This window comes from Argentina silus, assembly GCF_951799395.1.
Source record: "Argentina silus genome assembly, chromosome: 6".
Lineage (NCBI taxonomy): Eukaryota > Metazoa > Chordata > Actinopteri > Argentiniformes > Argentinidae > Argentina > Argentina silus.
The window spans coordinates 8794555-8810995 of record NC_139660.1 but is presented as its reverse complement, the minus strand read 5'-3'; the positions used below and the strand labels follow the sequence as shown (position 1 = coordinate 8810995).

The 16441-nt window shown below is 43.3% G+C and overlaps 1 protein-coding gene across 1 annotated transcript in view; it reads left to right on the top strand.

Annotated features, from left to right (window-relative positions):
* Positions 1 to 137: 137 nt before the first annotated feature.
* Positions 138 to 16441, top strand: part of kif1aa (kinesin family member 1Aa) — a gene marked incomplete at its 5' end in the record, with an annotated part of 34881 nt that continues 18577 nt past the window's right edge. The window contains 19 exons of the mRNA XM_083671180.1: positions 138 to 243; positions 7229 to 7302; positions 7508 to 7690; positions 7810 to 7878; positions 7974 to 8152; positions 9387 to 9498; positions 9703 to 9780; positions 9945 to 10010; positions 10110 to 10127; positions 10228 to 10306; positions 10466 to 10544; positions 10969 to 11111; positions 13418 to 13551; positions 13790 to 13869; positions 14033 to 14108; positions 15351 to 15430; positions 15627 to 15733; positions 15858 to 15941; positions 16260 to 16440. Of these exons, the coding sequence (XP_083527306.1) occupies positions 138 to 243; positions 7229 to 7302; positions 7508 to 7690; positions 7810 to 7878; positions 7974 to 8152; positions 9387 to 9498; positions 9703 to 9780; positions 9945 to 10010; positions 10110 to 10127; positions 10228 to 10306; positions 10466 to 10544; positions 10969 to 11111; positions 13418 to 13551; positions 13790 to 13869; positions 14033 to 14108; positions 15351 to 15430; positions 15627 to 15733; positions 15858 to 15941; positions 16260 to 16440 (1928 nt within the window). The remainder of the gene's footprint in view (positions 244 to 7228; positions 7303 to 7507; positions 7691 to 7809; positions 7879 to 7973; positions 8153 to 9386; positions 9499 to 9702; positions 9781 to 9944; positions 10011 to 10109; positions 10128 to 10227; positions 10307 to 10465; positions 10545 to 10968; positions 11112 to 13417; positions 13552 to 13789; positions 13870 to 14032; positions 14109 to 15350; positions 15431 to 15626; positions 15734 to 15857; positions 15942 to 16259; position 16441) is intronic.

Here is a 16441-nt window from a genome sequence, read left to right as displayed (position 1 = left end):
TGCCAGTGAAGTTATTAATAGTCATAACCTTTAAAATAAGTCAGTTATAGTAATTTTGATTCCCTCTTCACTTTCTCTTGCAGGTCCTGCAGCTGGGCATTTGAGAAGGCACTCCAGGGTGCTAGGAAGGCGGCACCATGGCAGGGGCCTCTGTGAAGGTGGCGGTGCGTGTCCGCCCTTTCAACTCAAGAGAGACCGGGAAAGACAGCAAATGCATCATCCAGATGACGGGGAACACAACCAGTGAGTATTGTAACCAACCCCATCTCTCCATCTCTTGGGAGGTCAGGAAATAAGGGAATTTATCTTCATAGGGATAGGTTGATGCTGTTTGTTCTACCCAGATACAGGCTTCAGCAGATATCATCTTATGGAAAACTAAATTACAGGGGCAGCCATTTTGTTACTGGACTGGACTGTAGAGGAGCAAATATGACTTGACATTCATTTAGGGGTAGTCATTAATTTAACGTTGCAGAATTGAATAATACGATTTTGACATGGATGTTTTTTTCATTTGTGTTGGTGTTTGTTGAAATTGATTAGATTTATTGGTTTCTTTGTTATTGAATTAAGAACTAAGAACAGAATTGATTAGTAGCCTACTACCAATGTAAACTATATTGTTGACGCAATTGACACAGCTAACAGTTATTGTCCATGCTGGTATGTGTATGTCTGCCATACCATTATGAAATAATTACAAAACTAGTGCTGGACACCTACTAGTATCTTATGGAGTGCCCTGAGCTCCTTGGGATACCAGGCTTTGGAAAGGACATTGGTCGGGAGGAGACTGGAGAGAGATTTGATATCCAGTCTGTTCAGCAAGGTAAAGCCATTTGTTAATAATGGATGAGGCTCCTTAAAATATTTACCGTTTGGCCTAATTTAACCATCTCCCCCTCCTTCTTCATGTCATGTGACTGGAGACAACAACTTGGTTGCCTTTTTTTCAGACAGTCATTGTTGACATACAGTTGCCATAGGTGTTGTGTGTTTTTAATGTGGTTTCATGTTTATTACACTTTCATAGCGCTATGCAAGATCTTTAATTAGGTCTTTCATATAAGTAATTGCTAATATTAACTTAACCGTAACTATTGTCCCCTCAAATGACCCGTGTTTGTCGATACCAGCACACAACACACTCAGCCCTGGTAGAAAACATACTTGCTTACTCCAACCATTTATTTTTGATTAAGCTTCTTGTAGTTGATAGAACCCCCCAAGGGGAAATTCTGTGCTCCTGTGATGATTTTGTCCCACATCCTTTGCTCTCATCAAACTGGTTTCACTGCCCTGGCATATGGCACTGTCTTCCGTCACTAATGAAGGGAGTGATGGCCAGAGCCTTGCCAGAGAACACTGCCACCTGCAGTGATGTAATCTTCTTGCCAGTCTCCTGGGCAAACTTGACACTGTGGAGACCTTTGGAATGTCCTCAGAGGCTTCCTTTTTATATTAATGTCATTTGAGTGCATGTCCTTACAATCTTTAGAGATGTAAAGACAACCGTGAGATGCTGATGTAGAGCTTCACAGTCAACATCTATGATGCTCGCTTACTTTAGATACAGCATTCATTTGCTTATGCTGCTAGAATGCAAGATACCATGCATGGTATTGTGACACTGTACAGTGTTGCGCTTCCCAAACACCTCAGAGAGTTCATCATTGTTATAATGATACGATATTGTAAATGTTGTCTAGGAGCTAGCATGCCATATTCAGGCTGGGCAGTGAGGACATAGGAGTAGATCTGCAGTACAACATGATACTGAGTTCGGTTCAAGGGAGTGTGACACATAATGCAAGATTACCTGCAAGAAGATTCTGTTTGCTGTGTCAGCAGCATTTCAGAGCCGTCTCAAAGACAATCTTAACCTGTCCTGAATTTAGCTGTGCAGTCACAGCTAGTTTAGTTACCGCAATGTTATATACATTGTAGTCAAAACACTGACCTTAAAACAGTTTCCCTTGTCAGTAGGAGACAGAGATTACCATCAAATCAGCAGTATTATAAAATCTCCCAGACATCCTCTCATAGGATTAGACTGCATTCATGTTTGATGCCAGCTTTGGACTCCTTGGACACAAACCCAATGACACTCTTTGAGGCAGCAGTGCTTCTCGGCAGATTGTTCTCTGCCACACAGAGTCAATAGCTCTGGCTTGGGATGTGGGGTCTGTATGGAGGCAGGATGATGTCATTAGAAAACCCTCTGGTGGGTAGCAGTGTCTGGAGGGAGGCCAGGGGCAGGGTGTAAATGGCCCGTTGTTTGTTGTAGTCTGGGCCAGGGGAAGGAAGGAGAGTGAGCCGGGGGGCTTTTGTGCATCTCCCCCTCTGCTTTGTGCTCAATGACGGCCAGAGATGGGTCAATAGCCCCGTTCCCACAAAGCAGAAGAATGGCAGCGATCTAAGTGAGTGACAGGCCTGGCTGGAGAGATCTACCCTGCCATCATGCCAGGCTTGATTAGGGTGCAAGAGATGGACTTGAAGGATTAATCATCATGAACCTCTCTTTGGGGAGCAAATCAGTGGAAGGGTGTCAAGGCGTATCAATACTTATTTTGTTGGAAGGATACTTTTCTAATTGAAAGGAGCTAACACTAGTTAGCTTGACAATGCAATTAATTTAGTGATGAAATATTGGTAACACTTTACTTTAAAGTTGCCTTTATAAAGGGTTTATAAGTATTTTATTGATTGTGTCTTAGTCATTAGATAATCTTTTTAATCTTAATCTTATTATAATGGACACACTGACACAAACAATAACATAACAGAGATAAAAACAAACCAAAGATAAGACAGAAACATACCCCCCCTCCCCCCACCCCCCACCACCTCCCCCCCAAAGAGAGCACCCACCTTCATCACTCCACCGCCTCCCCCCACTCCACCTTCCCCCACAGAACACCACCCTCCCTCCCTTTCACTGTAGACCATACCCCCTCTGACCATGGTTCACAGTGATTTGGGCTCTCCACCAGCCTCTGTCAGGGGTGTTACATCCCTACTGTGAGACCTGCTGACGCACCCAGAATTCCTCTCCCTATTGACTGCAGCAGGTCATCCGTGACTGTCTGACCAGCATCACCCAGAGTCAGGCTTATAGAGTCACAGCAAGCAATGGCAATAAGAGGTTGGGTGTGCTGTACAAATACAGTAAGCACGTAACTTGAAACATGCAAGTGGTATCTAAGAAAGACTGCAGTGTAGCAGAAGCGTCAGATACACTGTCACCTCACGGATAGGAAACATAGAGCTCTGAGACATGATGGGGGGATGTTGGCACAAGGTAGCAGGAAAAAGCAGAGAGAAAGGAGCTGGTAGAGCTTGCACTGCAGTATGAGAGGGAGGAGATACTGGAAACAACCAGACAGTAAAGAGCAGAGAGCACCTTCTGACAGAGCTCTTAATTAGTTTTTATTATAACCTGCCTAATTAAGTTTGCCCTGTCAATTCCAGGCCTGCTGACATCCATAAACTCGCAATTACGAGAGTTTCCATCATAAACGGGTGGGCACACACACACACACACAAAGCACAGTGACCTTTTCTTTAAGGGGAGTCTGTTGGAGATTAGAGACGTGTGCCTCCCTACCACACTGGTTAGACTGGCCTCTATGGGACCAGACTCACACACGTAAGCAGTCAGCACTTAGAAGAACATCAGCCACAGGGCACTGAATGTGATTAAAAAGCCCAACCCTGCCTGTTCACTCCGTGTGGTCCTCATCCACTCCGCTGATGGCGGATGCTGATGTAATTGCTGTGGCTGAAAGCAGAGCACTTCTTTTTACAAGGGGGGTTTATACAGTATGAATCACAGTTCAGATCAGTCAGGGATGAGAGAGAATAGAACAAGCAACTGTCACAAAAAATGTGGGTGTAGGTAATGCAATATTGTATGTATCTCTGTGGAGAGGTTTGATGGAGTAATGCAAAATCCCTCTCAGGAAGCTATGATATGATTTAACCAGTTTGTTTACTGTGTATTATAATAAAACAAGTCCAGATTTTGAGCGGAGCTAGAGCTAGAAGAGGCCGCTACGCTGTGATTACAAATTCAAACTGAATTGTCACAGGAACTCCTCCGGATCAACTGCTCTTGCCGAACAGACAGGCCCCTCCCAGTTTCCACAAAGGGAACACAAGAGCTTCTGGTAACAAATAGCACTTGAATTGAGGTGTAGTCTACACACTCCATTCCACAACTCTACACTCTGCCAAACCTTGTTGTGGTATCAGGGCTCACAATGTTCTCATTATCACTTCTTATGTGGATTATAGCGCTGTATGGAAAAGCTAGGTACATATGCCATTCAGCAGTCACTTGTATGTGAATGTACAGCGGGTATTGAACCCTCAACCTTGCTGTTGCCAGGGCCGTTCTCTACTAACTGAGCCACATAGGACTGTTAGTTTGAATTCACAATTATAACCACAAACTGATTAATGTTCCCTTTCCCTGAGAGAGATTATGATGGGGCATGAACAGTGATGATGCTGTCAGTCCCTTGTGCTGTGAAAACTATTATTATAACACTTAGCAGCACGCTGAGCTGGGTACCGTCAAACTGCCGTCAAGGTGGGAAGGAGGTCAGTGGGCTGACACTGTCAGAGAAACACAGTAGGCTAGCGTGACTCTCACCACCCAACAGTGATGTAATGCAGTCCTTAATAATGAGATTAATTACATATACATAATGTTACATTTCGATAAGATATGGAAGACATAACTAGGGGAAAAGACGGTGTGCTGACTGCTAAACCGATTCATACATTAATGGGTGTCTGCTGTACTGGTTGAGCAAAGGCTCAAGCTAAAATAGCACAAATGTGGGGGGCTGAAAGACTCGGTGGGTGGGTTGTTTGTTTATTTATTGAATGACAGGGTTAGGGTTAGGGTTAGGGTTAGACTGATTGATCGACCAACTGATAAATAGCTTTTGATACAACACAAGAGGTACAAGAGGTTGAGAATTGATTGTAAGATGACATGAAAAATAGAAGGGTCCAATTTCTGGTTTTCTAGTCTATGATCCTGTGCTGTGCTGCTGTCCCCATTGACTTGTTGAACAGTGGCTGATCTCATGGGTGGCTGATCTCATGTTTGGCTGAGCTCATTGGGGAGAGACGACTCCATGATGGCATGTGTTTCCATCTGTTACATTACATGCATGTGTGTGTGTGTGTGTGTGTGTGTGTGTGTGTGTGTGTGTGTGTGTGTGTGTGTGTGTGTGTGTGTGTGTGTGTGTGTGTGTGTGTGGCACAATGGTGTGTAGGCCTACGGTATGTGTGCGTATTTGGCTTCTTTCCCATCAGAGTGAGAGACCTACTGTACATCATGCCTAATCTTGTCAATGAGGTCTCATGTGTTTGTATGGTCTGAAATGGGTCTGAAACCCTAAACCCAAACCACACTGGCCTATATTCAACCATTTGAAACACTGTATCTAAGAGGGGGAAACGGCCCTGCGTGTCCTCACTTAGGAGTCTACTTAGCCCCTGGCTTTTTCTTGTTTTATCGACCTCATCTCAGCACTTGCAGACAAAATGGTGTCTGGAGTACTGGGATGAAGGGAGAGGCTTTCTCTGGTGGTTTGCACAATGTTAGCACAATGGCTACATAAGAGCTGTGAAATGCCATATAATGTCTACCTTGGCATTATTTATTCATTGAAGTACACTTTGTACTGTTGTGATTATGATAGATATCATAAACATAGCCCAACCTGCTAGTGTTTCTGTGCTTAAAACATATGATATTGAGAGGTCCTTGAATCTATGGATAGCATGTGGACTCTACAACTTAGCAAATCTGTCTGTCTGTACTGGCCGGGAACAGGAACCCTGCACAGGAAATGCTGTTGATTTATTAAAAGTCCCCAGGGAAATGAGAGTCACCCCTGCCTGATGCAAGGATCTCATTTTACAGGATTGATCCATCTGCTCTTCTGACTCTCCCCCTCTTTAGTACATAGGGTCGTAAGATAGCTCACAGAGAGTATATCAGAGACATTGAGTTTGCGGTTGTTTGTGTTCATACAGTATTTGCCCTAGATATGCCTTTTTACAAGGTTGGGGTACTTGTGTTAGTTGTATGTGCGCTGAGTTCACAGCATGTGTGTTTGTGTGTAGATCTGTATCTTCAGGTAGAGGTGATCCATCTGTTACATTACATGCATGCATGCGTGTGTGTGTGTGTGTGTGTGTGTGTGTGTGTGTGTGTGTGTGTGTGTGTGTGTGTCTGTGTGTGTACATCATAACGCCTTAATTTACATTTGGATTTCACTAAGGGAGATAGCTAATACATGGCTAAGTTAGGTCATTTCACTGGGTTATATAATTGTTTTGTGAACGATTCATGTCTTGAATACGGCCCTGCATTCTTTTATTTAGCATCTGTGGTACCAACTGCTCTATGTGGGAGATGAATGACTCATCAAAGTCATCCATGACGTCACATCAGAGGAGATTGAATTGACAGGAAATGATTACTGCCAAAGAGAGAGGCAGTGATGACAATGCATGAGTCACTTGATTCTTCCCATGATCAATTAGTTTAAATAGCTTGTTGACCTTTTGTGACTTAAAGATGATGTCATGATGAGAATCCGTGAATTCACTGCATCAGTGATTAAGAGGAAATAATGTTTTACATTGTATAGCTTCTCCTGGGCCTTACTGTAACTAGAAGCCCTATTGTGAAGGCACTAGTATAGAAGTAGACCAGTGTTCTCAGATACTTAATCAGTGCTCCTGTTTTTTTTAGCATAATGAAAATGACCACAGGTCGTCCTTCACCTCCAACCTCATCACCCTCACGAATCAATCTGACAGCCCTCATTTAACAGAAGTAGTAGTAATGTGGCGTCAGTGGCATTCACCTCTTCCACTGACCCTGAAAATGATGGTTTTACCTGGATGGTTTTATGCTAGAAGGGTTGCTTTTACTAGCATAAGTCTCTGTTGCTCCTCAGTAAACAGAGGCATCATGAGTCATACAGCCTTAATGTACAGAAATTGTATTCGGAACTGCTTACAGGGCTTCAGAGGCTAGTTGTCTGTAATAGTCTCAGTGCATATGGGTGAGGTGACCCAGCCCTTCTTGCCTCCCCTGAGCACACTTTGACACTGACCCAGCGCAGATATCCAGTTTCACACAGGGAGCCCTCTCACACTCATCCTAACCCCTGTACTCTGTCCTGTCTTTCAGCCATCCTCAACCCCAAGCAGCCCAAAGAGAACAAGAGCTTCAACTTTGATTACTCCTACTGGTCACATACCTCTGTAAGTACCTCTGACAACTATTACTACTAGCACCACTACTGCTACTATCCGGTTTTGAGGCTCACAGTAAATCTTTATGAAGTAATTTAGTGTGGGTTAGTGGACTTAAAAAGTTTGGTCAGATTGATAGAAATTACCTTTAGTTGTGTCATTGTTTGTGTTGGTGATGGATGGTTAGCTCACTCAGCATGTTCTCTGTCCACAGCCAGCGGATATCAACTATGCCTCCCAAGTGCAGGTGTACAAGGACATTGGAGAGGAGATGCTGCTGCATGCCTTTGAGGGCTACAATGTCTGCATCTTCGCCTATGGGCAGACTGGTGCCGGAAAGTCCTACACCATGATGGGCAGGCAGGATCAAAAGGATCAGCAAGGCATCATCCCTCTGGTAAGTAATATACCTTCACACCTGAGGTATAACTGGGTGGCACATCCAGGGTCTGACCCTATGTTTAAACATAAAGCACAACAGACACTAAACATCCCTTTTTCCTTTTCTCCTACCAGCTGTGTGAAGACCTCTTCACCAAGATCAACGACAGCAATATTGACAACACAAAGTCCTACTCTGTGGAGGTAATCATGGAGGGCTTCTGTTGTTGGCCCCTGTCTTCATGTCTGGTTGCTTTCCATACACACTAGATGTTTTCTAACCCTTTTTAACCCTCCAGGTGAGCTACATGGAGATCTACTGTGAGCGTGTGCGTGACCTGCTCAACCCTAAGAACAAAGGGAACCTTCGTGTGAGAGAGCACCCCTTGATGGGGCCCTATGTAGAGGACCTGTCCAAACTGGCTGTCACCTCCTACAATGACATCCAGGACCTGATGGACTCTGGCAACAAGGCCAGGTGATTGCACTACTCACTTCAAATCAAATCCAATCAAATCATTCTTTATCTAAATTGCATTTCACATCTTAACACACTTTACAGGGATAAAAGAACCAGTATACAAAACATAAAATAGATGTTGATCAAATAGGGTTCATTCTCAGTTTGAGCAGCAGTTTGGGCAGTTTGAGAAGGCTTGATGAAATGCAGTTTCCATGCTGTGAATTGCCACGATTGAATAGATTAATTAAGGAGACATTTATGTTTCTATTAGTGAATTTACTGCATGGGAAAACTCAAACTGAATGACAAGAATAGATCACCATTGAAAATCCATTGAAAATCCTCCATTGAAATCAACAACACATTAAAGACGGAAACTAGGACACTCTACAAAGAGGACACAATTCTACTGTTCAGAGACTCACAACAGTGATGACTCATTGAAATTCCAGATTCTAAAGCAAGTTGAATGAGCATTAGTCCAATGTACCCTGTATTGAAACTACTCATAATGTATATAAGTGTATAAGTGTATAATCCATAGGCCTGACAATGAAAGCTCAATTAGCAGCAGTTTAGTAACCTTAAAACCTCCATTGCTTGACTTGTCATTCAGTGCGGTATACATCTCACTGGGAATGCTGCCTGTGACAAGTCCAGACAGCTCAATGCTCTGTCTATTCACACTGCAAAAAAGGTGTCAGTACTGACGGTGTTCTTCCAACGTGTCCCTCATCCAACCATCCGATAACAACAGGACTGGACATGTCGTAATGACAAACAAGGCCTCTACCTCACTGCAACACTCTTCCTCACTGCTGCACAGGCTGAGCATCCCCCACAAATTAGCACATCACACTGTCTCATTAGCTCCAAACCAACCATGCAATTAGACGGTTGTGTTACCAGTCACTGACGAACCAGCCTAAATCGCCTCAAATTAAATGTAATGCATTATTAGGCATCTGATAATTTATGTTTTAGTGGCGAGAGCATTTGAGAAATTAGTTTTAATTGATGTGTCTGTTTTCTTCTTCATACAATTAATCATAGCCCTGGCTTAACTCCAGGGTAGAGGTTATGCACATTATTGTGGAATAGATCTGGGATGATTTACAAAGTGTAATTCGGTGCTGTTGCCTTTTTTATGTAGCTGCCTTTCTGTCGCAACATAATTGCAATTCACTGTGTTACATTACTGCCTCTCTACTTGTTAAAATGACACAGATGAACAATGTTTTTTGTATAGGACTGTGGCAGCCACCAACATGAACGAGACTAGCAGTCGCTCTCATGCTGTCTTCAACATCATCTTTACCCAGAAGCGCCATGATGCTGAAACTGATAACACCTCGGAGAAGGTACGGGGCGCTGTCTCATTCCGAGTGGTCCCATTTCATACAGTAGAATGAATTGCAATCAGTTCTCTGTTAGCTACTTGAATTCTGTGACTTTCAACACCATGATAATATGGCAGTGGCATTGTGATGATGTTTGGTGCAAACTGTTGCTGTCTTTACTTTAGCTTAATTTGATGTCACCTCAAATATCCTTTTCTGTCACAGGTCAGCAAAATCAGCCTGGTGGATTTGGCAGGGAGTGAGAGGGCTGATTCTACAGGGGCCAAAGGGACCAGGCTGAAGGTGAGACTTGACTTTCTTCTGCCTCTGCCTTTCTGCTAGTAGTCCGATAGAGATGGTATTGGTTATTGTTTGCTCAAAGGGGTCTCTTCTTATGGGGTGAAGTGATTGAGTTGTGTTGATGTTAGCTTCCATTAAAAGTTTTGCTCTTACTCTTTTTTTTACAGGAAGGAGCAAACATCAACAAATCTCTGACCACACTGGGGAAAGTCATCTCTGCTTTGGCGGAAGTAGTACATGTACGGGCAATTCTTCATATTTGACAATATTTCTCCACAGTGTTCTTAAAACGGCTGTAAATTGAAGTTTGTGTTTTATTATCTACTTTGTAGGATTCTGGACTAAATAAGGTAATGTATTGTTTTACTTAACCTGCAGTATGTCTTTTCATGGTTCTTAGTTCTGATGCAGTCTGACAGTATACTCATCTGGGTTTTATTTGGCACACAGAACAAGAAGAAGAAGAAAGTGGAGAGCCACATCCCATACAGAGACTCTGTGTTGACCTGGCTGTTGAGAGAGAACTTAGGTATGAAGCTCACTTAGTGACTGTTAGACCATTTACTGATTGCTACCGTATGTTCATAAGGGTAAATACAGCTAATCTAACCCCATTGTAGTACATTCTAATCGACAGTCAGTGTGTATGTACAGTGCCCTGACGAATGTCATCTCCTCTCTTGATCAGGGGGGAACTCTCGCACTGCTATGGTTGCTGCCCTCAGCCCAGCAGATATCAACTATGATGAGACCCTCAGCACACTCAGGTAGAGCAACTCTCTCTCTCTCTCTCTCTCTCTCTCTCTCTCTCTCTGTCTCTGTCTCTGTCTCTGTCTCTGTCTTATCCTCCCATACAGCTGATGAATGTGGAATTGAAGGACGAAGCCATTGAATACCTCAGTATTGCATAACGACAGATTATGTTTTTCTCAGTGGCTTGTACCAGCTTCACTCTTCAAACACCCTTCAAAGTTGCAGCTGCACTGTTAGACTGCTGAATCGTGTAATTGGGTACCCAGGGGATTCAGCCTTTTGCGTGTGTGTGTGTGTCCGTGTGTGTCCGTGTGTGTACGTGTGTGTGTGTGTGTGTGTGTGTGTGTGTGTGTGTTTGTGTCTGTGTCAAAGTGGGTCTCAATGAAGCCCCAGTTATACCACTCCCAGGTGTTATAATGCCTGTGTGTCTCTCCACAGGTATGCAGACCGAGCCAAACAGATCCGCTGTAACGCTGTCATCAACGAGGACCCCAACAACCGCCTGGTGCGTGAGCTGAAGGAGGAGGTGGGCCGCCTCAAGGACCTCCTCTATGCCCAGGGCCTGGGTGACATCATCGAAAGTAAGTCCAGTTGGCTGCTCTGGCCATTGAGGCCATTCTTACATACATTAATCATAATGATTTGATGTTAAAATGTTTTTATATGGAGACCACATCTCACATGTATATTCACAATGAAAATCACTGGCTAACCACTGCCGCCCAATCTCTCCTGCTCACTTCCTTTGCACTCTCACTTCTCCGTTCTTCCTCTTTACTCACTTCACACTCTCTCACAATGTTTAGCTCACAATAAGTGAATGAGTGAGTCTCAAAGTGTTCTCCTATCTCTTTTTCTCTTGCCCTTTTTTTTCTCTCTCTCTCTCTCTTTCTTTCTCTCTCTCTCTCTCCCTCTCTCTCTCTCTCTCTCTCTCTCTCTCTCTCTCTCTCTCTCTCAGCGTATCGGGGGCCTGCTGGCACTGAGATTGCTGGTTTGAAATGTGTGTTTCTTCGGCTCTTGTGCACTTTCCTGCAACTTAGCATTAGCAGCTCTTACATAGCTTCATTCTCTGCAGCACCCGAGTATCTAATGATGAAATGATTGACATAATCGGATCACATCAGATTTTTTTACACCAAAGTAAATAGGGGCTCAGTCTAATGTATTCGCTAGTCATCCCTTTTCAGACTGGGTAGAGTGAAAAATACTGTAAAAATTATTTTACCACCACAATCTTTAGCATTTCCAGGCTTCTAGCCAGGTGTCATGCCCTGGTGCTGTAGAGATTCTATTGTGTGCTTACAGCTTTGGCGCTGGTGTGAAGGAGTCATATACAGAAAACCAGTCTGTTCATCATACACCAAATGTTCAGTATGTGCATCTACACTTTGATGAACTAGCGTTTATGGATGTAGAATATCACATCAGTGCTTCCAGTGCCCAGATGGATGTCTGAGTGACTAACTTTGGCCCAAAGGCACATAACAGCTGGTTGTGTGCTTAGCTCATGCTCTTATACCCCTGGCTGGCAGAGAGGGCTGATGTGGCATCAAGGTTGCTCCTCTGGCACTGTGGGATGTAATCCTCAATGAGCACAATGTACGCATGCTGTATGAGGATGAGGCTTTAGCAGGATAGGGTAGTTAGCATGTGTCTTAGTTAGAGTAAAGACAAATAGGACATTCTTGCTTCAGTGTCTCACAAGAATCATGACATGACTTGAGAAAGCAACTAGGCTGATGGTTTTGTTTGATACGGTACGCGTGTCCCATTTTGCACCTTGGTGTTGCTATAGCAGCACCTGCAGTGCTGATATTCTTTGTTCTGTAGAAGGTTACATTAGGTTATTATGCATTACAGGGCACAGTGAATCACAAGAGCAGATGAAAAATGGGGAACATAATGCATAATAAAAAAAAGAAATCACCAATGTCCATGTTCTATTTGGTTATCAATGAGAGACCTTCCGCTCTATAGTAGAAATGGTTTCCTTTTTACAGTAATGTATCAGGTAATGATTGTTTTACAGTAGCTGGTGGAGCAGTTAATGAACCTCACCAGCTTTTAGTTGTAATCTGATCTCCACAGTGGTGGCTAGTGCTCTCTAAGGAACCACAGCCCCCTCCATAGATGGGATGATATGTGTTCTTCTATGTTACATGAATATAATATTCAATCAAAAATAGTATATCCAAGGATAGTTTGACTTGAATGGTGCTTTTCCCATGACAAATAGAAAGGAAAAATCTTAGTATTGAATTATGATCAATATGAGGGAGGGTCAAGACAATATATCTTGAGGACATCACTGACCTCTAATTCACCTCTAGAATGGTAACTCGATGCAGCTGAAATGATATTCCTGCTTTCTTCAGACAGGGAAAGCTAAGGTAGATGACAGGGTTGATTTTAGTATGATTCTGCATATTGAGAACGCTTTGCTTGAAGTTTGATTGCATATGAACTGCTTGAAGTTAGATCTGGTTTATTTCTGTTTGGCCCTCAAGTCGCTATATGCCGATGCAGTTGTATCTTTTAAGTTCTTATTATTTTTGTATGGCAGGAGCTGTTTCTCCTCTCTCTTGTGACCTTACTCGCAGTGAAACTTTCGCTTGTGTTTCAGATTTGTTTCAAGCTATATATATATGTCTTCTTCTTTCTTCTTCTTTTCTGTTTTTTCTTCTCTTCTCTTCCTTTTCTGTCTGCTTCTCTCCGTCTCTCTTACCTCCCTGTACCTGGCTTCCCTGTACCTGGCTTCCCCACCTCCCCCCTCCCCTCCCATGCCCCGCCCCTCCCATGCCCCGCCCCTCCTTGACAGACCTATCCGATTTCAAGAACAATAACAATAAACGGCAAGCTGTCAATCAAAAGGATGATCTCTCCACAGTGACCCATACCATGACGGGGATGAGTCCCTCCCCCTCTCTCTCCGCCCTGTCCAGCCGTGCGGGATCCATCGCCAGCCTCCATGATCGCATCATGTTCAGCCCTGGCAGTGAAGAGGCCATCGAAAGGCTCAAGGTGAAAACTAGAGGGCACACCTTTTACACAGACCCCCAGCTATGATACACCAATGGCCAATCCCATCACTGCGTATGACCATTAAATGTGTCCAGTAACCTGGATGACTGTGTGTTGACACTACTGAGAGCATTCATATTTAAATGCAAACAAAGTGTAAAGCATTAAGTTGCTAAGTTGTTACATGTACTCCTGTATGACTGTGTCCTGATAAGAGTTTTATGATTTAAACTATTAGGAGACAGAGAAAATCATCGCTGAGCTCAATGAAACTTGGGAGGAGAAACTACGCAGAACCGAAGCCATTAGAATGGAAAGGTGAGCTTATAGAACTGTAAAGCACCATAATTGTAGAGCAGTAACCGATGTGGAACAGGCTATACAGCTTTGGTTTAAGTAGATTTACATGCTGAGGTACACAGGAGTAAATGTAGCATTTTTGTTGAGTTTCTAGTGACAACGGTGTAATTGTTTTCCACAGAGAGGCCCTGCTGGCTGAAATGGGTGTGGCCATGAGGGAAGATGGTGGCACAGTGGGTGTCTTCTCCCCCAAGAAGGTAAGGAGACAGTCTAATTTAACAGGTCTTCAAGGTAATACCATGTACTCAACAAAAGTAGCTGTGCTTCTCAATGAGACCTGATTCACATATTCAGAAGTCAAGTAGAATAGATTTGATGCAAAAGAAAGTATACTTTGTTTGAATTTATTTCTCAAGTGATGCATTTGTGTTTATTTACTTTGAAGCCTTCACACAGAAAGCCCCAGGCCGTCTTTATAGACAATGTAGGGCTGTTCTCCCCCAACGAGGTTTGTTTCTCTGGAGTGTCACATAGCTATCACATATCTCCTCTCTGAGTGCCCCACTAAACTAAACTATCACTTTGACAATTCTTATGCGTGAACTCTGTCCTTTCTCATTTTGTATTAATAAGAGAGTATGTTTCAACAGGGCCCATTTGCCCGTATGTGTTAAAATATTGACACTATTTCAAAATGGATACTATGCCTAAGAGGTTCAAGTCAATGGCTTCTCAATGACTGCTTTCAGCAATACCATAGTTCTGTTTAAAAATAGGATAAAATAATCTCATACGCTGGATTTGAAATTGAGTTACTTTTTACTAAATTTTTTAAACACAGAAATGAAGTAGAATTATGTGGTTAATGAGTGTGCGCCACTGATTTCCTTCCCCAGGGTGTCCTCTCCATCTAAGGCTTTATGGCATTAGCCTGTCTCCATTGCTCTAATTCGACCTTGTGCTTTACACTCGTGAAGGAAATCAGTAAAGGGTTTCTTTTTCATTTAGTCCCTTAGTTTTGTCCTTTAATCTACTTCATTATTCATTGCAAACAGATGCGCACTACGCTGAGAGCAGCAGTGAGTGTAAACATGGAAAAGCAAACACGTTAAATACATGTGTCTCTATTTTAGGGACATTTATTGCTCTTCTGTTTGCTAGTGGATTCAGTGGTGTTTCATGGGTATAAATAACACCTATGGACTGGTGCTGTGAATCCCAGTGCACTGAATCTGACTCTGTCTGCATGGGTTTTTTCTTTATTCAATAGAGTGAATCTCTGTGTTACGATATCAGATGTATGCATGGAGGTGTTTTATGAAAAATGGCATTGTACATCCAATTGACTTGAGTGATGGTGGAAACAGTCACTGTGGAGTATCTACAGTACCTGATGACATTTGGTTTAATGATCTAACTCCCAAGGTCATTGCTCACATGCGATAGATAGGACAAGAGAGAAAGGAACTCCAAAATGAACCGTACCCCTCTTGTTTTAGACACCTCATCTGGTGAACCTCAATGAAGATCCTCTGATGTCAGAGTGCCTGCTCTACTATATCAAAGATGGAATCACCAAGTAAGACAGAACATAACCCATTACATCTCATGGTTGCTTGTTGATGCTCAAGAACGAGACCACCTAATGTCCATTTTTTTTATGTATCCATATGGAAGCAAGTATCTTGCTCCGCTTCATACTGCAGTATTTCCACCCAATCCTTGGCTGTCCTTTAAATGCCGCTGTAATGTTCTGTCCTTGTCCTCCTGCCCAGGGTGGGTCGAGTGGATGCCAGCAGTCGGCAGGATATCGTCCTCAGTGGTCACTTCATTAAGGATGAACATTGCACCTTCACCAGCACCACTGGCCCCATGGGAGAAGGTGAGCTACCCTACCCTGCACTATAGATGAGTAGCATGTAGCCTGAGTTTTATGATATTGGGGAAGACGTACAGTAGTATGTTTGGAGGAGTGCCTCCCTCATGGCCTCTCCCCTGTCATTCAGCAGCAGTTATCCTGGAACCCTGCGAGGAAGCTGAGACCTATGTCAATGGGAAGAGAGTGACAGAGGCTACAGTGCTGAAATCCGGTGGGTCACCTCTCCCTCTCTCTTCTCCCCATCTCAATATTTCTTTCTTCTTACCCATTTCTCTTTCTCCCTCCTCCTATGAAATAACCCCTACACTTTCTTACTTCATTCTGCCTCTCATACTTAAAACATCTCATATTCTTCACTCATATCATTTCATTGTAAATGTACAGCTGTATCCTGTGCAAATGAAATTTGATTTGATTTGATTCATGTCCATGTCTCTTTGTATACATGTATATTGTATGTTTATACAGCAAAAAAATGCTTTTTGTTGCTCTTGGTCCATTTTATTGCCTTCTGGATTGACCTGTCCAGGAAATCGCATCATCCTGGGGAAGAGTCATGTGTTCCGCTTCAACCACCCGGAGCAGGCCAGGCAGGAGAGGGAGAGGACCCCCTGCGCTGAGACCCCTGTGGAGCCTGTGGACTGGGCATTCGCCCAGAGAGAACTGCTCGATAAACAGGGCATCGACATGAAGCAGGAGATGGACCAGAGG